At 38.3% G+C, this 22128-nt stretch overlaps 1 protein-coding gene across 2 annotated transcripts in view; it reads right to left on the reverse strand.

Moving 5' to 3' along the window:
• SH3KBP1 (SH3 domain containing kinase binding protein 1) overlaps window positions 1–22128 on the reverse strand; it is a 221619-nt gene that overhangs the window by 126918 nt on the left and 72573 nt on the right. For both annotated transcript variants that reach the window (XM_061999392.1, XM_061999401.1), the window contains one exon: window positions 20556–20679. In XM_061999392.1, coding sequence (XP_061855376.1) covers window positions 20556–20679 — 124 coding nt within the window. The remainder of the gene's footprint in view (window positions 1–20555; window positions 20680–22128) is intronic.

The raw sequence follows: 22128 nt of genomic DNA on the forward strand, positions 1-22128 counted from the left end.
CAGACTAACACTCACATTTGTCCTCGGGGCTAAAATTATTTTGGATGTTCTGAACAGCAGCAGCATGTTTGGTTACACAGCTGCTATGAGCTACACTATATCCTGATATCGTCACCTGTAAATATTACATCACCTACCAATATCAGTATAAGTGTCTTCACACTAATATCAGAACTAATATGAAACTTGTCTGTTCTCATAAAGTATATGCTGCTTGCATTATTAAAAAGCAGAGAGTAAGAAAATCCAGCAATAGAGAAAGCTTTATTTAAATGTAGAAGAAATCTCTGTTAATACCTAAGGTGAAAAAACAACCAAAGCAAATACAGGACTCCACATCTCAGAATTTTAAATCAAGCACCACAAAAAAGATACTTGATATCTCTGTGCTGCAAAGAAAGAGTAATACAAATATATGTAAAGCTTCGCATAATTCACTCTCTCTCGCCTTTGAAGACAGATGCTGAAGCATGCAAAACATCTGATAACTTATTTGCCTCTAAGGTAATTAATACATTTTTATTTACAGAAACATCCCTGTAGGTAACTTATTACTCGAGACAGTCTTCTTTTCTTCTTGAGTAAATTATATTTCTTTGTCTGGTCTTAGATGACTTGTTTTACTATTTTGCAGTGTTCACCAATGTTTAATCTCTTAAAATCCACTAAGAGAGCTGAAGCCTGCACTGAAATTCTAATTTAAACAACCTTTTTTAAAGACAAAGAGAGTGTTTATACTTAGAAAACAGTGTGGTAAGGTATGATGGTGACTCAGTAGCAAGAGGCAAAAGCAAACACAGCACTGTTTCCTGTCTTTTTTCAACATATCAAGTTTAACCTGAAGCTGGGATAACAACAAATCTGATGACCATTTGGCCTTCACTGTGAGACTAAACATGCTCCTGCAAATCAATTTGCAATGGATATGTATGCATGGAAAAGACTTCTGAACTCCAAATAGCTTAGCAAATACAGCCAAATTTGCAAGTGGAAATAGAGGAAAATGGAGCCACAGAGTCTAAGTGAAGACCACCTCTCCAGTACAAAACGTAGCACTTCATGGAAACACATTTGCTTGCAAACAAACCCAGACTCAGTATGCAAACACAGCCCTTTCTTCTACAGTACTAGTATAGGAAGCTGCTGGAGAACTGTCAGCCCTTCAGTTTTCACTTCATTTAGCAAGAGTTCCACATGAATGATAAGATATTCACCAATGTATCTAGCCTTTCTTTTTAAAGTGGGAGTACATAAATACCCTCTTTCTGAGTCAGAATAATTACTTCACATCTTATTCTGTTTCAAATATTCTAAGTGCAGTATGTTCTCAATGTAGAAACACACAAAGAATATACTGTGTTATTTGTTTTGGGTTGCAAAATTTTTATCTTAACAAGTCTCAGGTTCTTTGGCATCTTCAATACAGACACAGGTGGTGGGAGTTAGAGATCCCTGAAAAGATTAGCATAGTAAGGCAAGAACCTCACCTGGTGAATACTGACTGCAGAGAAATGGCAAGCTGCTGAAGCTGAACATACAGGCTGTTCTGAATTAACTTTGAAACATTTTGTACCGTTAAAAAGACAAATGTCCTTTGAAATTTGTTCTCACTAATGATCAAAAAGTTCTGCAAAAAAAAGCACTAAATTTGATGCATAGCTCAACAATCAGTCTTGGCATTTCCCCATGCCCAGTTGACTTGCCTGGGCTAAAGGCTGAGTCACAGCAAACAAAAGAGATTATGGTCTAAACACCGAAGAATCACTTCTCCTCATTGAAAGCTTCATTGAACCAAAATGTTTGTGAGCAAAGTCATTCATTGATATAAGAACTTTTCTAGATTTTGAGATCCAACAGGCAATAAAAGAAACAAAAATATTTAGACTCTCAGAATACTGCCTTGGCTGCCCATTGTCTTTCATTATTTTCCTCAGAATATATAATCTTTAAGACATCTGTTATCTCAAGCTGGCAAAGAAAAGAATCTCAAGGAGGAGGCAAGCAAATGAATCATTTATCATCTGCCCTCTCTCCTCCTGACTGCTTCTCTGCTGATTTCAAATGATACAGGCACATTTTCTTTTTAAAAGACACCATTGACATATTCTGATTTTGAACACACATTCACTGATTGTTTTCTTCTACTCATGCCACCTGCCCCAATTTCCAGGGTTGTATTTATTTCTTAGTTACTTTGCACATACTCAGATTTCTCATAGGTTTAATCTCTGATCTACACACATATATCCTTTGGTTTAAATGACTACTATGTAACAAAATGAGAAGACTGACAAGGCAATCACACATCAAGATAGGCAACTGAAAATGTGACCTAGTCTACGTGGTCCTGCTCTGGCAGGGGTGTTGGACTAGATGATCTTTCGAGGTCCTTTCCAGCCCTTGAGATTTTATGATTCTGTGAAAATGAAATTGCTCCAGTGCTGTCCAGCATGGGAGTTATGTGATACTAAAAAAAATAAAGATAAGCCTCCAAAAACCACTGTAAGCCTCCAAAAGCTTTCAGTTAAAGGGTGCAATGCATTACTGCAATGAGCTGAGCACCTGGCAGTTATCTGAGCCATCTATGCTAGAGGTGCTGCTCTAATAGGGGAGCACTAGCAAGAGAGGCTTATATGCTTGAGCAATGTTTCACACTGTTTCATAACAGCTCCTCTTTGACCTTCCAAGTCCTTTGGTATTGGCTAATGGACTCTATGGCCAACGTTTACTTTTGTTTGCTTTTCCAGCAGCACTTTGACCCCCATCCACAATTTATTCCCCTCAGCCTTTCCTTACATCCTCTTAGCCACATTTATCTTTTTATTCCATGTAAAATGACACTTTTTAGAGTGAAACCTTTGCAAATACAGAGTAGTAAGTCTGCATTTAAAAAAAAACTAGCTTGAGATTTGGTGTGGCTTCATTCTGCAATAACTTATGACTTGTGCACCTTGACCATTCAAGAGTACAAGCTCCTGTCTGTACAAGAACTTGCTATTTGGCCAACAATCAAAAAAGCAGGAAAGTAGGCATTTCATTAGATCAGGATCTCTAGTTGTTAATGGAATACAACTAATGTTTTTTCTTACTTCACTGGCACTGGTTGCCTAGAGAGGCTGTGTAGTCTCTGTCCTTGGAGATCCGCAAAACTCATCTGGACATGATCCTGGACAACTGGCTCTAGCTGACCGTGTTTGAGCAAGGAGTTGACCTTGACCATCTCCAGAAGTGCCTTCCAACCTCAGCTATGCAGTCATTGTAGTTTAAGGCTAACCCTTTAAACTCTCTATGCCCCATGCATGATTCTGTATTATTTCTCTGTTATTAATCTTCCTTGTCTACAACTCAATTGCTAAAATCCAATGAAACTGCCCTGAAGCAACCTCCTTCCTGTGAGTCAGCCTCTGACAGGCGAAGATGCTGAGAGCAAAGTATATTATTGCAACTGGGTGCAAGCTGTCAGCAAACCTGCAGAAACTGGATTTCAAGTATTTGATGCCTTTGCTTGTTTATAAACCTCATGTTAGCACACCCCTCCTCCAGCTCACCAGGCTGAACTGAATTCCCTTAGGAACTTCTCTGCAGTAAATGCCACTTGGGATCAGACAGCAAATAGCAGAACTGCAGACTATGAGGACTGTCGTTTCACTAGGGATATGCAGACAGCTGCTTTTTAGCACTTTTCATACCTTTCTTGCTTGCTAATCAGTAAAACTTCCATTTAAAATCATAGAATGGTAGGGGTTGGAAGGGACCTTTAGAGATCACCTAGTCCAACCCCCCAGTTATTTAACTAACTGAAACACAAAGGAAAATGAAGTCTTCATCATTATACCAAAAATACTCCAGATTTACTGGACTTTTTTTTCCTTTTTATTCTAAACCTCAACTAGAAATCAGGAAGATAAACTTCCACATTTTTTCTCTTCTTTGCATTTTGATTAAGGTTGCATAAGGAGACTGAAAATAATAACTAGTTTGTGTGCTTAGAAACAAGCAAAACTTTTATCTGTATCTGCATATTATTAAAGTATTTAATCTTTGTATGAGAAACAGAGCATCCAAAAGCCTCTAGAAGTTGTTTTATAAGCAGTAGGATTAATGAGGATTGGAGAACTACATCTTTGCATCCAGTGCCTTCAAATCACCTCAACCTCCACTCATCCCCATCATCCCTTGCCCCAGCTTCCACTTGTATACTATACCTGCATGGCTGTGAAAGTGATAGCAGATGCTAGGACTGATACAAAGCAATACAGGTACTGACTGACTGACAAGCACATCTATGTGACTTGGCCACTGGCTCCTGCCTCTCAAAACAAGAGCTTTTCATTCAGTTAGGAGTACTAATTTCTGTCATATTCCTCTACTCAGCTTTCAATTTAAAAGAACTATTATGTTCCTGTAAATGCATTGAAGACCTTCACTCTTCTGTCAACTCCAGTTGCTACTGTTCAAGAAGGTTCAAAAAAATCAAGGGGAAGTGGGAAAATGAATGGATGCTCTCAAACAAGATGTGTTCCATCAGGAAACTGGAATAAAACTCCTAGTAGTAAAGGCATCCAGACTGTCACAGGACAAGACTCAGCTATACGATTACAATATGACTCTCTTCCCTCATATGCAAGCCAGTAGTTGAGCCCAGCTCCTTTGCACTAAACTAAGAAATGGGGTTGGGGCATATGCCAGTCATTTGCTGTAGATGGCTTCATTTGCTTGGAGTGGCACCTGGAACAGCAACATGGGGGCTACATTCCCCATCTCCCTGAATGCTGTCTGCCTCCTGGGTGGACAGTTTGAAGCGGGAAGTACTCTTCCTTTACATGGGTCGGTAGGGCAAATGGCAATCTTGTCAGACCACAGGAATGTTAATAGAGCCAATTTTACACCTTAAATAATTTGATCAAGAAAATTACATCAGAGCCTTCATAATCTGAAATGAGTTTTATAATAGGTTTTCTGTAGGATCTGAAAAAAGAAATTTTCATGAAAACACAAGGCATCTATGCAGAAGCTATGACAACTTTGTCTTTTTCTCTCCAAGAAATCTGTCAAGCTTTTTTTTCAAAACCAGTTCTATCTACCACACCACATTTTGAGTTGTAAAGACAAGAAAAGTAAGGGAGAAAATAAAATCCTCATAGCTTTCTGTATTGTGTGCAAATTGGTTGTTTGTTTTCTCTGAATTTATTTTTAAAAATATTCTTGAGTGTTAGTAGTAGTTTCTCTGTTAGGTCCTGTATTTATACTGGAAAGCTTAGGTGGAAATATTATGTAATTTTTATACCTTACATAATGAGAAGCTACAAAAGAGCTGTCTCCTTTACACAGGGGATTGCAAAGACAAGAAAGCATGCACTCCAACACTAAATATCATTTGGTCCCAAAGATATTGTAGTTTACGTTATGTTTTTAAATAAACTTCAAACAACCACTTGATTAGTGTGCTACTCTTCCATGAAGCAACAAATTTCACAGTGCAAATGGTGGGGAAGCACCAAAACACAGCAAATGCAGACAGTTCAGATAAACTTACATGCTAGATTTTAATTACGCTGCTCCCTTCCAGACATAGTCAGTTCACACTTTATCCCCACTTTTTTGGCACAGAACTTCCTACAACCTGATTCTAGAACACGTGCTTGTTGGGCTTTGTGTCTTTATACTAAAACTTGTCTGTCTTTTAATTTCCATAATTCTATTTTCTACATGTGGCATGGTAACTTCCCATGGTAACTTCAGAATAGTAACTGATTAACAAATTAAACATTCTGTCTCCTAGTCAAGGATCTGTTGCCAACAGTCTTTCTAATGATCTTCACTTACTTTGTATTTTCAGCTTTTTGCTAATTTTCAGTGAGTTTTAAATTAGATGCTGGAAGATTTCTGTACAGAAATAATCCAATCTCACTACGTTGTACCAAATGCCAGCTTCTAAGTTGTACATACCTTTCCATCAAAGCCTGCTACTGTTTTGCTTGCTACAAGTCCCTCATATAGTAACTAATCCAGATTTCCTGCCTCCATAATATATCTGGGCATGTCACACTTGTGTGACTCCTCACCCTCATAGCACGGATGAAACTTACTGCCAAATGAACTAATTTCTGGAATCCAGCTGCACAGCTCTCCAAACTACATGCAAGGATGCAACTGCACCTAAGATTCCCTACTATATCTGATACTAAATCTTTCCTTAATACTTACATTTTTCCCTACAGCAGCATTCACACAAACTACATCTATCTCCATATCTTAGCTGAAGCCACCTGAATGAATTTTCACCAATAGTCTGTCCAAGACTCTTTAATGTCATGATAATCAAAATGCTAGAGCTCTCCATGTTAATTGATCAATTTCTTCTAGTTTAGTGTCCCTCTCTTCTTTTGTTCTGTTTTTCTTAAACAGGAGTTTTCCAGACTTCTGATGTTAGGCAAGGCAAGTGGGCCGATTTCATATATTCTCATCTTGGTTGCCTTTTGATGGCATCTGTACATCCATCACAGGCCTGTGGCCAGTGGACTTCCACAGGGATAGGTTCTGGGGCCTGTCTTGTTCAACATCTTCATCAATGACCTGGATGAGGGGAGAGTGTACCCTCAGCAAGTTCGTTGATGACACTAAATTGGGAGGACTGGCTGATTCCCCAGAAGGCTGCGCTGCCATTCAGCGGGATCTCGACAGGCTTGAGAGTTGGGCAGAGAGGAACCTCATGAGTTTCAACAAGGACAAGTGCAGAGTCCTGCATCTGGGAAGGAACAACCCCATCCACCAGTACAGGCTGGGGGTTGACCTGCTGGAGAGCAACTCTGCAGAGACAGATCTGGGAGTTCTGGCTGATTATAAACTGAACATGAGCCAGCAATGTGCCCCCATGACCAAGAAGGCCAATTGCATCCTGGGATGCATCACAAAGAGTGTGGCCAGCAGGTCAAGGGAGGTTCTTCTCCCCTTCTACTCTGCCCTGGTGAGGCCTCATCTGGAGTCCTGTGTCCAGTTCTGGGCTCCTCAGCTCAAGAGGGACAGAGAACTTCTGGAGAGAGACCAGCACAGGGCCACCAAGATGATCAGGGGAATGGAACATCTTTCATATGAGGAAAGGCTGCAGGAACTGGGGCTGTTTAATCTGGAGGAGACTGAGGGGGGATCTTATTAACATTGACAAATATCTAAAGGGTGGGTGTCAGAAGGTTGGGACATCCCTTTTTTCTATTGTATCTAACAACAGGACAAGGTGTAATGGGATGAAGCTGGAACACAAAAAGTTCCACTTAAACATAAGAAAAAACTATTTCACTGTGAGAGTGATGACCGAGCAGTGGCACAGGCTGCCCAGAGGGGTTGTGGAGTCTCCTTCCTTGGAGGTCTTCAAGACCCGCCTGGACATGTTCCTATGTGACCTGATCTAGGTGAACCTGCTTCTGCAGGGAAATTGGACTAGATGATCTCTAAAGGTCCCTTCCAACCCCTACTATTCTGTGATTCTATGATCACTTCCTGTCTCCTTACCTTCCCCTTCTGAATCATACAGTTGTCATGGTTTAACCCCAGTCAGCAATGAAGCATCATACAGCTGCTTGCTCACTCCCCTCTATCTGTGGCATGGAGGGAGAATTGGGAAAAAAAAATTAAAACACACTAAAAATAATAATGAAATAGATAATAATAATGAAAAATAATATAAGAAAACGGTAGAGACATTTTTAAAAAGGAAAAAAAATCCAAAAAACAAACCCAAACTCAAGTGCTGCCCAAAGTAACTGCTCACCATCTACTGATCGATGCCCCAGCAGCGATCTGCCCCTCCCCCACAACCTCCCCCCAGTTTATATACCAGCCATGATGTCCTATGATACAGACTAGTCTTTTGACTGTTTCGGGTCAGCTGTTCTGGCCATGCTCCATCCCAGATTCTTGTGCCCTTCCCAGTCCACTTGCTGGTGGTGCAGGGTCAGAAGCACAAAAGCAAGCACTGCTCAGCAATAACCAAAACATCCTTGTGTTAGCAACACTGTTTTTCAGTTCAAATCCGAAACATTGCCCTGTTCTGGCTGCTAGGATTAACTACCCTAGCCAAAACCAGGACAATAGTCTATTACAAAACTATTGTGTCAGCTGTTATGCTGATGCATTTGTGCAATAATATTATTTTTACTGTGAAAATTACTCCATTTTGTGAAAATAAAAGTAATTTAAAAGTGCTTAAAGTGCATTTTGTGCATTTTGAAGTGGTTCATCATGTTTACTATTTTTCTGGCACTATCAGTTTCCATTTTCTTAGTGGGGTTTTCATGCAATGCATAGAAGAATATCAATTTGCATAAAATTAAAATGTAAGTGGAGGACTACTCAAACTGACAGTGCAACTTGAGGCTTACAGTAAAAGAAACTCCTTCCCCTTAAAATATTTTTTTTAAAAAAATCTGTCTAGGTTCAAAGTTTGTAATGTCTGAACTCTTTTTTAGTTTTGCTGAGATAAACACTGTCTTTTCCTTAAAATAGCTGTCAAGTTCCTCTTGTCTTTTCCATTACACTTGCTACATGAATGAGAAGTTACTTCCTCAAGGTTAAAAGCTGTGACTAAATAGGCCTCTGGTTCAGGTCAGATGAATCTGTAATAAAATTCATATCCAAAACGGTTCTGTGATTACAAGATGAAGAGTGAAGAGGGAAGAAAGGATCTGTATAAGAAGGGTTCTGTATACCACTGCAATGCTGGTTTTTTGGAACACTGGCCAAGCCATATACCTCCTCAACACAAGAGGAGTGAATAACAACATTGACAAGTCAATGTGTCTCTTCTTGAGCAAGCAATTTACTTGAATGAGTATGAACTATTTTTGTGTAAGTTTGACAAACTATTACTCTCTCATAGCACTTTTAGAATAATTTTCACCTGCAACCAAATAAAAAGCAGCACTGCTGCTCTCTCTTCTCCCAGCTCCAGTAACACTCCTCACCGTCTTGTCAGATCAAGACAGGTAGCTGTAGCAGGTCATTTAACTAGTTTAACATTAACCTCTGTCATTGTCCTCATCTGGCTCAACATGCAATCAAACATCTGTACCAGAACACAGGCAGAACTAAAACAGGAAAGATGGCTCTTATTTTTTTGGTGGCAGTGCTGGTTGCCAGGCATATGAGTGAATCTTTTGGTTTTTCTGAGGTCACTGGAGACTTTTTAAAAATTTAAATAATTTCCTGGACACTTCCTGACCTCTTATGAATTCCCAGAAGTAACCATGACCCGTGTAATTTAGAATAAAACTATGCTGAGTCAGTAGTCTAACAAGAGAATTCCTAGGCCTGACAAAATACCAAGTCTTATGACTGAAGTTGCAAAACGAGGCAGTAATGGCTGACACTGCACCTTGTAGCTTTTGCAGAGCTGGATACCAGACTCTATAGATCAGAGACATCTGGAATCTGTCAGGAATCAAACAGAAGTTATAGAAGGTGCATGTGGTACTAAATGAAGTAGGGAAATAAAAAGACAGCATGTAAAGTTATTTAAATAATCAATGTAACATTGGTGCTAAATACTGAAGCTTGTGTGAGGGTATTTTAATCAGTTATTTTACCATTGAAATATCTCCAGTGAACACGTGACAGAGGATGACAGCTATCAGGAAAACTATGTAAATAATGTAAAAAGTATGTACAATATGTTAAAAAGAGCTGCTTAAATGTATACTATGATTTAAATTCAAGCTACTGGACAGCTGTGGTGCTACTGTACTCAGATCACTAAACACAGCATTATCCCTGTCATTTACTGTAGCACACTACTCAAGAAATATGAGCAATGAATACAGTGCCAGGCTGAGCACTGCACAAGTACAAAGCTGATAAAATCCCATCCCTAGAGAGTACAGCATGAGATGACAGATTCTGGAGAGATCAAGTATTTCTAGAAGGCAGATATCCTGGGCTGTCATGGGTGGCCTAGGGTCCTTGCAGGTGCCAGTGCTCTCTGGAATAGCCTGTGGAACAGTGACAGTTATGAAGCTGCAGACACAGCAGATACTGTAGTAAGAGCTAAAACTGTGAGGGGTTTCACTGAGGCACTGCAAGCCAGGCAGAGGACCATCCTAGTGGCACTACACCCCCATGGACTTCAAAACTCATTCCCAGCTAATTTGAGCATCTGCGCGGAGTTACTTTTCACAAGGACCTCTGCCCAGCCTCCACTTCAGTTTCTAAATAAAGTCAGCACTGAAGTTTGGAAATAGCTGTTCTTGCTGTGTGACAGATATTAATAATCTTTCATATCGCAATCTTGTGTTTGAGGCCAAGAATCAGCAATCAGCTGCTTGTCAGCACTTCCACATTTCATTCCCTTGTCAAGCACAACCACCCTACCAATGAGCACCAGCATCATGCTTTGAAATTTTAAGGAGGACAATATTGCAAATTAACACCAAGCATGAAATAGGCACAAGTATGTATTTATAAATGAAAAGGGAACACAGAAAGACACAGAAGAAGAATTACTGCAAACTAACAGTGCATCTTAACTGTGAAATAACATTAGAAAGAAGTGAGACAAACATAAAAAAATAAGGTAAACAGTACAATACATCACAATGCACCACTAACAACAGCACAAATTTACCCATGCTGTGAGCACTTGGATAACGGCACGTTAGACTGTAAAGGAGGAAATTCTGAAATAAAACATGGATGAAATATTCAATTAACAAAATTTAGGAAAACTTCATGCCAGTGGAAACAAGAAATACACATTTGCAGGCACAGTATCTTGTTACTTAAGTTAGTTGACCTACATGATACAGGAATCTGAAAACCGAGAGCCTACATAGATAATAGTGCCATCCTACTCAGGATAATCCAAGTCATTCAGTATCAACACTCTGATACCGCTACATGTTTTTCAAGTCTGGTTACAAAGTAAAGGCAAACTTCCCTAACTCCAGGGGCTTGTAACCATATGTATCAAAGTATTTCACACTGTGTATGAAAAATAGTTAAAATTAATGCATTAAAAAGTTTATTCCATGCATGTCACTTTATCAGAAGAAATTTTATAAAGCCTATATTACCTCCTAGAAGTAAAAGGTTTTATAGAATCTACCATAGATCATAAAACCACACAAACTATATGCCTTATGGACAACGCTTTCATTTAGTTTCTTCTTATTTGCATCTAACAGCAAAGCTTTGCTTTAAAGCACTCTAGGTTTTGCATACATGCACATGAGAAAGAGAGTAGGGAAAGAGAACAGGTGAAAAATGCCTGTGCAAAGCGTATTCAGAGTTAAATCCTCTCTACAGATATACACTCCTAACCAAACCCCCGGCTGCCAGCTGGTTCACAGAGATCCCTCCTGCAGCATACTTGTAAACCAAGCTCTGCTCAGTGCTCCTAAACCACCAAGACAGTCAGCATCCTTTCTACCAGCAGCCACAGTTATTTTTTGCTGCGTACATTCTTGCCACTGTCTGTAGAAGTTTATCCCAACTTAGGTTTATAAATATCATTCTGTCAGAAGACGAAGCTCTTGAATGATGATTGTAGTTTCCTTCTGGTTAAAACAGACAGAAGTCAAAAAGCCTCTTGCACTGAAGTGATTCAACAGGAGCAGAAAAAGTTCCTCTATCTCAATGTAGAGAGACAAATATGAAGCTTTTTTAAAAAAATATAATCACAGAAAAGAAGAACAAAGGCATTTATCTGCATTAAACGTTACATATAACCAAAAACTTTCTTTAAGGAGAGGTGCTTATTGGGTTAAGAACAAATTCTCAGACCAATCATTTATACAAATTATTTAGGTCTTCAACTCATGTCAAATGAAACTGCATTTTGATGGAGACCCAAGCGAGCTGTTGACAGGTTGTGCCACAGAAATCATTCAAAGGTTTTTACGGCTGTCACATGAGCCAGAAATCTCCAACTGCCTTGTAACTTGCCATAGCATGGCTTGCTTTTATCACTTTCTACATGTCATCGGGGACAGATGTCAACAGCCACACAGCCCTGATCCCAGCCCAGCAGGGAAGGCTAAGAACAATTTCCTGTCCCTATAAAGAATAGAACAGCACCATCTCAGCTACCAAGCAAGTAAAGGTAAAGTAGTACCGAACTAAGGACCTGTCTATCAGCTGAGAACACATTTAGATGGGTGTTTTTAACTTAGCAGTTAGAAATTCATCAAGATTAACTGCAGGAATGACACGACAAGCATTCTTGACCTAGTTTAAAGTACACTGGGTTTCAGAGTTCATGGAAAATATATTAGCTTGCAGAGTCACAGTGTGTACTCTCTTGACCCCAAATTTTCATTCCAGGTAGGGTTATTTTATATTCCACAACAGTACCCCTGCATTGCTCCTTTGCTTTCATTGCCTCTAGGAAAAGGAAGTCTGACTCCTATCACAACTGTCAGATACAAGGCACAGATAAGATCTCTTAAAAGTGGGCACCGCACCAAAAAACGTACAGTGACCCCAATGACTTGCTCCAGGGCTCAGTTTCAGGTGAGCCACCCTGCTCATCTTCTGTCATTATTTAATCACAGAATGTTGTGAGAGAGGACAAGGGACAAAGGTTGGTCTGTTCATTTTCAAAATCTGGTTAGCCATGCTGTTCTTGAAAATCTCACACCACCTAGATGAAAGGTTCCAGGAGACAGATACAGATAGCTGCAGTCAGGAGGCTGAAGGCAGCTAGGCCTTGCTAAGTGACTCGTTCTACAGCAGCAAGAAGGAGGGAACTGCTGTCAGCAGGGAAAAACTTCTCTGCAGAACCCTGTGCAAAAATAAATAGTCTCTTTTGTGACAGGAAAGCTTGGTTTAAGATGAGAGGAAGTTTCAAACTCATTACTGGTGTTACTTTAACACGAATGGCTCTAGCATTTAGTATTATTTTACTGGTTTTGGCTTGGAGATTTCAGTATTACTGCCAATAGAAAAATGTTTAGCACCTGAATTTGAGACACTCCTCACTAGTAAGTACCTTTTTTACAATTATCATAGATTGGAGAAAGATAAACAAGCAGGCTCTTGTTCAACTGTCAGAAAAAAAGGCTGACTTTCATATTTCAGACATGTAAAACGTACATGTAAAATTACAAAGCTTTTAGAAAGCAAAGAAAAATCTTTAATTGATTAAGTAAAAATTCTAAGTGTTCACGAAAGAGACATAACTCTCAACTCTTCCTTCAAGTACAACACCTTTTAGATATTTGCATAAATTACTTACAAAAATAAGTTCTCCTTTTAACTCTTCCCATAGCCCTATTCCACCATTCTCTCTCACTCTCCTCCTTAAAAATTCACTTATCTCTGCTTTCCCATTGATACAAATAGACCTCTGTATTTAAAAAAAAAAACAAACCCAAAACTAACTCATGTCCTCATTTGCCTCCGTAATTACCTCCCTCTCCTTCATCTGGAAGCTGCTCAGAATGCCAATCAGTGACTGCTCTCCTGCATCTCTACAGACCCTAAATGAAAAAGGTCATCTTCTGCCACTTCTCTGTCTTGAGTGTCAGCATCCAACAGTGACTGTGAACTTTTAAACTCAACTTTGTTACAATTTTCTCCATACCGCCTTCCCAATTTCCAAATGCAGATCCAGATTTAAATCTTTCATTAAAAAAAGCATTTTCTGTCTGCAAGAATCTTGAAAACAGCCTGCTAACCATCATCCAAAACAATGCATCTTCCCTTGTACTATTTTTTCTTTCTTTTTTACCTTGTCTCTACAAATATGCACACACACAGGTGTGTATATGATTAGCTTCTTGATGCAGTAGCTCTATTTTTGTTCAGTGTTTTTACAACATGGTCCATAAATGGGCTTCCTAGAGCTAACCATAAGACACACAAGAAGACTCATCTAGGCAAACAGAAGATGCTCAGAGGATGGAGTCAACTTGGAATTACAGTTCCAACCAAGAGGGATTTCTAAAATTGACTTCCATGGGCTGCTCCTGCATACAGTTCCCACACTTTTGGCTGGATCCAACTATGAAAGCTACATCAGGGCTCAGCACTTGTGCATTTTGAAGGGTACCAAGAAGGAGTAATTAAAAAAAAAAAAGGTAGGAACTTAGAAAAAAAATCAGATGGGGACACTGCACAGTAAATGACAGGAAAAGAAATTATCTTACTGGAATAACCTGTTGGAGTAGGATAGATAATGAAACCTTAACTGAAAATCAGGGAAGCAAATAACCATAACATAGAAAAAAGTTTATATTTAAAATATATTGTTATTATTTAGATAGGTCTCAGAAACAAGGTAGTATGCTTGAAGAATGAGTACTCATTCCCCTGTTGCTAAGACAGAATTGAACTCTTTCTTCCAGAAAAAAAAAAAAAAAAGAAAAATATTGTGTCAATGGTTACAGACTACTCTCAAATTGTAACATTGGTAATATTCTATATCTGTATTCCTGCTCTACAGAATATTTTCGGTACATTCACAGTACAGTTACAAGAGAAACCCCTAAAAGACTAAAATCATTTTATGGCATCAGACAGACAATAAACCAGTACAACTGAAAACCACCGCATTATTTCCCTTACTATATAAATATATCTATATAAAAGGATATTGAATCCAAAAGCATGGCCCCATGATGCAAGGAAGGATGTTCACACATTACAGAACTGCTACTCATCTGAATGCATCTTATTTTGAAATTAGCTATATCCCATGCACATTGTCTACTCACATTATTGAGAATTATTTTTCATCAGAAGAAAATAATCATGAAACTAAAATGCTGGAGAGAATCACCTTTATTCCATGTATCCTCTACATGCTGCACGTATAAAATAACTGTTTTGGATAATCAAAAGGGAACTTTACTAAGTAGAGATCTTCTCTCTAGGATGTGATAGAATCCTTCTTGCCTGCCTCCACAAAAAAAAAAAAAGAAAAGTTAAACCACTACAGATCACACATACCATACACCCCCATGTTTCTTTATGGCTTCCACCCACATGTCCAGCACAGACTGGTATCTTTTCCTGCCTCTGTGAACTAAAAGCACTGCCTTTCAATGCAGTGTATCTTACCTAAGGGTAAAAATTATCCAAGTATTTATTTTCAAAAAACAATACTTGAAGCGGAAATGTATGTTTTCTGAGCCATTACTTACACATATGGAGATATGGTATTTAAACTCAAAGCATAAATATTTTGCTGAATTCGAGTTTCCTGTGCTATTAATTTTTTTATGTCTCACTTTGGATTTGTGTCATATGTTGCATGCGTATTTAACCTTAATAAACTGAGAAGTATGTTCTTGTGCATATTTGTGTAAACTGTATACTGATTATACACCAATTAACTGATCTTAAAAATGAAAAGGGTTTGGGTTTTTTTTAATGCTAGCTATAATTTTGCTGAAGTTGGCAGCATCTGCAAGAAACACCAAAGCCTGTCTGTGGAGAAGGCCTGAACGTATAAACACTGGAAAGATAATCGAGACAAAGACAGTTCAGTGCCTTCAAATTTCCTGTATTTGAAAGGAAAGCCAAAGCTGAGCATACTGAGGGTCAGACACCCCATGAAACACAACTGGCACGCTGACAAATGCAGTTGTTTGCACTATGTTTAGTAGTAAAAGATTTTATGAAGGAAATTTTGAGGTTTGCCTTTCTATTGAAAAATACGGCCAGAAACATGGCTTACATACATTACCTAACAGAAAACTCAGAGTTGAAACACTCAAGCTGAGCTGTCATCAGCTTGTCTTTTTAATAAATGGTGTGTCATTTTGCATCCAAATAATTAAATTATTGAACCAAACAGTGAAGCATTTTTCTTGAAAAATATTTTCCCCAATTCCCTAACTTACAAAACCAGACTTAAATCTCAGTTTTGCATAGAACAGATTTGTTATTATTCAGAAGACAAACCTATTATCAAACCTACTTTTACAAATCTTTGCCCTTTTAGGATAGGATACAAATTCTGTTTATTACTTAAACGTAAAATGGAAAGTAAAATAAATAACTCTCAAGAGAACTAGAAAAAAAATATTTCCTTGCTTTCAGTGTTTGGCCCTGGCTAAGAACATGTAACATGCAATGAGCTGTTCCAGATTTGCTGGCTTGAATAAAGCTCAATGCAGACTGCATTTACAGTTTATATAGAACAAATACATCTGGCAAGGCAATACATCTTTTCCACAAATATGTTCACTTGTATAACAGTTGTTGTTAGTTTACTTAGAAAATACAGCTTATCCATCCAGTTTTGCAATTTGGCCTATGCAAGTGGGCTCCTCTTGTCAGCTACACAAAATATTACAATAAATAGGATGCTTAAAAATAGGATACTCGAAAAGCAGGACAAACCTATCATAAAATAAGCCATAGCGATATAACAGTTAAGCTAATAGCATGCAAATTTCCATTATGTCCCTTTATACCCGGATGAAGATTGCACTGAATATATGACAGATCTGAAATAGTTAGATAACTTTGTATCTGATTTCAGAGTTTGAAAAACTTAGAAAAGTTGACATTTCACCATGTTGGAAAAGCATTTAAGAAAAAAAAACAAAGATACCTTTCAGAGGCTTCCTGTTCCAAGACCTGACTGTAATCTTTTTACATTATTAAATAATAGTAACAACAGCACTCATTTTGTTTTTTTCAAACAATCTGAAAATTTTCTCAAGGAAGAAAAGTTTTTCCCAACCTGTTATTATCAGAGTGCAACGATATCAATTCTAAATAGAAAAAAAAAGGATTTTTAATTTTTTTATTCTAAATCCAGCTTCACAGGAGTTTTAGAACAATAGTTCTACATGATAACCAAAAATCCTGGAGCAGTAAAAAAAGATACTGAAAGACCCACAGCTGGGAAGGAAAGATTTTCTTAGCATATGAACCATAAGAAAAGGCAAAAGAATGATCCTTCCCAAATTCTGGCAAAGGATAAGCAAGCCAACCATGGCTGATGTTGCTACAGCTTCAGAGGGGTTGTTCAGTGCCACAGCCTTTTTCCCTAATCAGGAATTGATAATGCAGGACCTGAAGCACCCATCAAAACTGACTCAGAGCTGCTGCAGCCCTGAGAACTGTCAGGGAAAGCACAAGGACTTCGCTTCCCTAACCCCACCTCTACAGTCAAGCAAATGGTCCTTTTTTGAGCCCTTCAGAGCATGAACTCACTGGAATATCATATTAAAATGCTCAGTTTCCTAGATGTTAATTGCCATCACTACCATGCTATAACAGATTTTAACCTCTTTATGAGGTAGGTATAAATGCAGGTTTTGTCAATAAGGAACTTGAGGCAGAGACACTTGAAATACTTGGAAGATATGAATTAATTTGGGCATACCACTGCAATAAACCAGAAAAACAAAACAAAACCCTCTGCCTTTCTGAAAAATCAACGCATATTAAGATGCCTGACCTTGGAAAATAAAGTGTGATCATTTGGCCAATAGAGTTTAAGAGACTTAGCAAAAGTTACGCAGCAACTCTGTGACATAGCTAGAAGACAAACTCATTATTTCTTAGGTGTAGTCCTAACTTCCAAGTCACATTTACAGCCCTATAAAGAGAGGAAATACCTACAAATATTAACTCTCACAAATACATCAAGGCCAAATGTCACAGAGTTTCCAAAATTATGTCTACTACAGAAGTAATTCCTACTGTTTGTTTCCATTACGTATTTGTGGTCAGTAAGAAATATTACAGGATGAGAAATGTTCTGGTTTTACTGCCCCCAGTGAATAGCAGACAAAATCAAATCCTTCCATCTTCTCCTGGTTTCTGTAACAAAATCCCGAATGATTCACAGATGGTGACCTACAACTAATCATACCACAATCAGTTACAACCCTCACTATGTATGAAAGTACGAGCCTAGATAGGCTACTTCCAGTGGCATTGCACCAACTCCAAATAGTTCCTCGATTAAACCGTAATCCAAGATAGTAATGTTCATTACCTATTTGATGAAATAAGCCTTTAGAAGAAGCATTTCAATTTACACTGATTTTATTGTAAGAACTCCTAATTCCAATACAGTGCTTAGAAATAATTAGCATATAAAGTTGGACCCTACATATCTTTTTTGTTCAATAATCAGTGCTTTTCCTCCTAGCTACATAGATGTTTCTTACAAGTAATTTAGCTGTTTTCCTTGAATACCACTGTTGGACACTCATCAATATTCCTCGAGGAAAAACACTCTACAAGCCAGAAGCACAAAAGGCCAAGATTCTTATGCTCAAAATCTAAATGCCTGCTAAAGTGCTGCCACTTAAATTAGGCCAACCAAGTTAAGTGGTAAAACTACACTATGTAACACCACAGCAGCAGAAAAATCATCGTCAATCTTGGTAATAGACACAAATGCACCAGCACAGAATGCTTTACTCCCAAATCACTGGATCTGAAGTTCCAAGCAGCAAGATTAGATTGACCAAACAAGCAAGTAAATAATACTGCCTGCTATTTTCATTACTGAACTGTGGCTAAAAATCTTCAGGTGCATCCCTTTCCTCCTCACTTCCTAACAACAAGGAGAAACAATAAAAAATACCCTCTTTCAGGTCAGGTCACATTCTGTGATCAATAAACAGATTGAGGTAGGGTTTGATAATAACAAAAAAAATCAGAGCACAGGAACAGTTCCCTGTAGCATTTAGGGCTCTGTCTCCAGTAAAATATTGCACTACTTTTCACAAGGAGATTTGCCACATAGATCTTACATGACTCTTTATTACCGAACACAACAAGAACTACTTGCTTAGCTGTCCTCACTTAAACAAAGCCACTTTGGCATCATGCTCAAACTGACCCCGGGAAAAAACCAAAAAGTGGAAACTCTCTTGGCCTCATTATGATCTTATCCTTAGCTGTACTGCTAGAGTAGGGCATGCTGCAACTGCTTGCTTAGTAATGGAGACAGCTGTGAAGAAGCATCCAAAATGAAAAATTTACTAACCCTGACACTACATAGAAATAGCCATGAAAAGTGCAATCCTCATCCATGAAATCCAATGTAGTAACATCCTAACTGCTATGAAAACTGCCATTTCCAAACCTAACCCCTTCCTTGACCTACAGACCTTTGTGTCAATCTTTGTATCTCTCCTTCCAATAAATACAAAGTTTTGTATTCTCCATCTACAGACAGAAGAACAGAACTTCTTTACTCTCTGAATCATTTAAAGCTTCTGAGCCAGAGGGAAGAAAGATGAGGAGAAAGTCTGTGCCCTAAGTAACATATTTGGAGTGTTATCCCCTTGTGACTGAACTGAACCTCTGCATCTGCCACAGCTATTAGACTTCTCCAAATAGCAGCTGAAACAATATGGAACAGACTTGGTCCCTAGATAATTTCCCAACTACTAATATGATTCTGTATAGCAGCCATGAAAAAGAATAATTCCTGGTAATTTAATTCTGCTGTTGCTTGAAAAACCTATGACCCAAAGCAAAAATGTTGGACGTATCTCCAGATTGAAGATGACATTGCAAACTCAAAAGACAAAGCCTTCTGAGATTTATTTTCCATTTTTTCTTTGGGAGGACATCAATCCTTGCAAGAGGATTACTGCTCCTCAAATTTTTGAAGAAGTCATATGTTTTGCATAAATTATTTTCCTCACTTGTAGTCACAACCTTAGGTTTAAGACCTCTAGTCAAACTGCAGCTCAAACACAATATTTGCCGATAATATGGAAGAAGAAATTTCCATATGCGTAGTCTTAACACTATAGAAGATATGTCAAAATGGAAATTACATTGCAGCAATGAGTAATGGCAATAGATTATTCTTTGTAAGACAGTAAGCAAGAAACTGTCCAGTGAATTCTCCAGGAAAAAATACAGCTCATCTCTTGCAAATAGCCAATTGTCCTCCCACAAACAAATGGGAACGTAAATATGACCTAAAGAAAAATCTAGCCAATTTTTTTTTTGGTTTGTTCTGATATTTCTGAGAGCAGGAGTGGGAGTTAGGGAGAGAGAGAAGAGATCTGGAAGCTTTCATTTTAGTAACTCAAAATCCTACATGGGAATCTGCGTTGGGAACCAAGCCAGATATGAAAAGCACACATTCCAGTCTGAAACAGAAGAGAGTGACAGACACTTCCAAGGAAACTAATGCATTAAACTTTGTTTTCCACTTTTATGGAACTTTTTTTTTTTTTTTAAAGTTCTCTGTCAGTAACCAGTCTCTGTCCCAGATAGAATGTGAATACGTGAACATGGACATCACTGTGCAAAAACCTCCATGTACGCAAGCTGTCACTTCCTTACTTTAATAAGCTTTGGTAATCTCCTTATACAGCTTTCCTTAATTAAATGTATCTAGGAAGGATTTCTTTAAGAAGAAAGGGATGTCTGTGCAAATTAAAGTGGAAATATTAGACATAATATATGCCAAATCTAAGAGGACAATAAGATTTTTTTTATTACTATTATTCCTGTTATGCCTTTACAGTTAAATAGACTCTAGCTTTATGTCTAGAAGGATGGAAGATTTACATTTTGTTCTTTAAAAGGTCTGAATTTATCTGCATTTAAGCTTCCATATACTATACCTTTTTTGTTGGTTCTAATAATTGTCTCAGACAATAGTAAAGGGCTTCCATTGGAAACTTCATTTATAGGTTTCTCTGGCGGTTTGTTGGCAGTATTTTCTTTCTTCATGTCCTTCTTTATTTCCTGCAGAAGGAAAGTGGAGAGAAGAAAAAGAACATTTAAAAAACCATATCACAGAATAAATCTCAAGCTCTCAAGACTTCCTAAAACTTCTATGTATACATCCCTGCTTATTTTAAAGCTACCTCAAAGCTCTTCATGAGTTGAGATGCCATAAAAATAAAGTAATTTTTTGGTAACTCTTCTAATGCACTGTTTTTTTCTTTTTAGAGGAGGTTAATTCCTTATTTACGTGTGAAAATTTTAAGACAGCTTTGCAAATATCTTACTGAAGATCACCAAAGCTGAAAGGTATGTGGGGAGGAAAGACTTCTCAGTTTGTCTATCAATTAGCTGTACATTTGACACACAGGGCAGAACTAGGTACAGTGCTCCTGATGTGAAGGCAGCTAAGTTTGCTTCCTCTCTGTCAAGCAGCCCACAGAAACAACCACCATAGCAGGAAGAAAAATATTAACTAGGAAAATATGACAAATGTTACCATAATTGGCAGAAGCCTATAAAGAGCCTGCTGTCAGGGCAATTGCTAACACTAACACATTTTGCAGCTGACTACCTTTTAAGGTGATCAGCTTCTTTAGCAGCACACAGACAAAATATATATGGTGGAGTTTCATGAAAGTAAACCCATAGAAAACAGCTTCACAAGTTTCCATAGGTAGTGCTTGAGAAGATGTGTGATAGCTCTCTATCAGCTTAAGTAGATTTTAAAGGCCTAACTGCTTCATTATCAATACTTACTTTTCCAAAACATCAAAAATATCATAGCCCTTTCAAATAGCTTATCTTGAAACACCACTGAGGCAGACAAATGACATTACCTCCACTGGTATCAGACAGGTAACTGATACACTAAAGAGACTAAATAATTTGCTTATAATCATATAACCAACAAATAAGTTCAGTTTTGGCTCCAAGCATTGTCCTAGGTCAGAATCACAGTGCCACCACTGAGGCCAGATCAGGCTGTTCAAGACTGTTTGCCCAGTTGGGTCCTGAAAACCTCTAATGATGAAGACTGCACAGACCCACTGTCAAGCTCCACTGCTTGACTGCTCTTATAGTGACAATGATTTTCTTTATACCCCACCTGATACTTTCTTTTCAAGTTGCACCTGCTCTCTCCTGTCCTCACCACCAAGCATGACTGTGAAAGGCCTGGCCCTGTCTTCTGGATAACCTCTTTGTATGTATTGGAAGGTCCTCCCCAAAGTCATTTCTTTTCCAGGCTGAACAAGCCCATCTCCCTCAGCATGTCCTCACAAGGCATGAGCTCCAGCTCCCAGAGCCACAAAACTAGTTCCATCTTATCAGTGTCTTTATTTTACACAAAACTGATATCATATCCACAAAATGGGACGCTGTATTCTAGATGTAGGCTAATGGAGTGCCAAGTAAAGGAGTATTATCACTTCCCTCCATCTCAGGCTATTAATGTAGCCTAGGATGTTG

This window comes from Colius striatus, chromosome 1 (assembly GCF_028858725.1).
Source record: "Colius striatus isolate bColStr4 chromosome 1, bColStr4.1.hap1, whole genome shotgun sequence".
Lineage (NCBI taxonomy): Eukaryota > Metazoa > Chordata > Aves > Coliiformes > Coliidae > Colius > Colius striatus.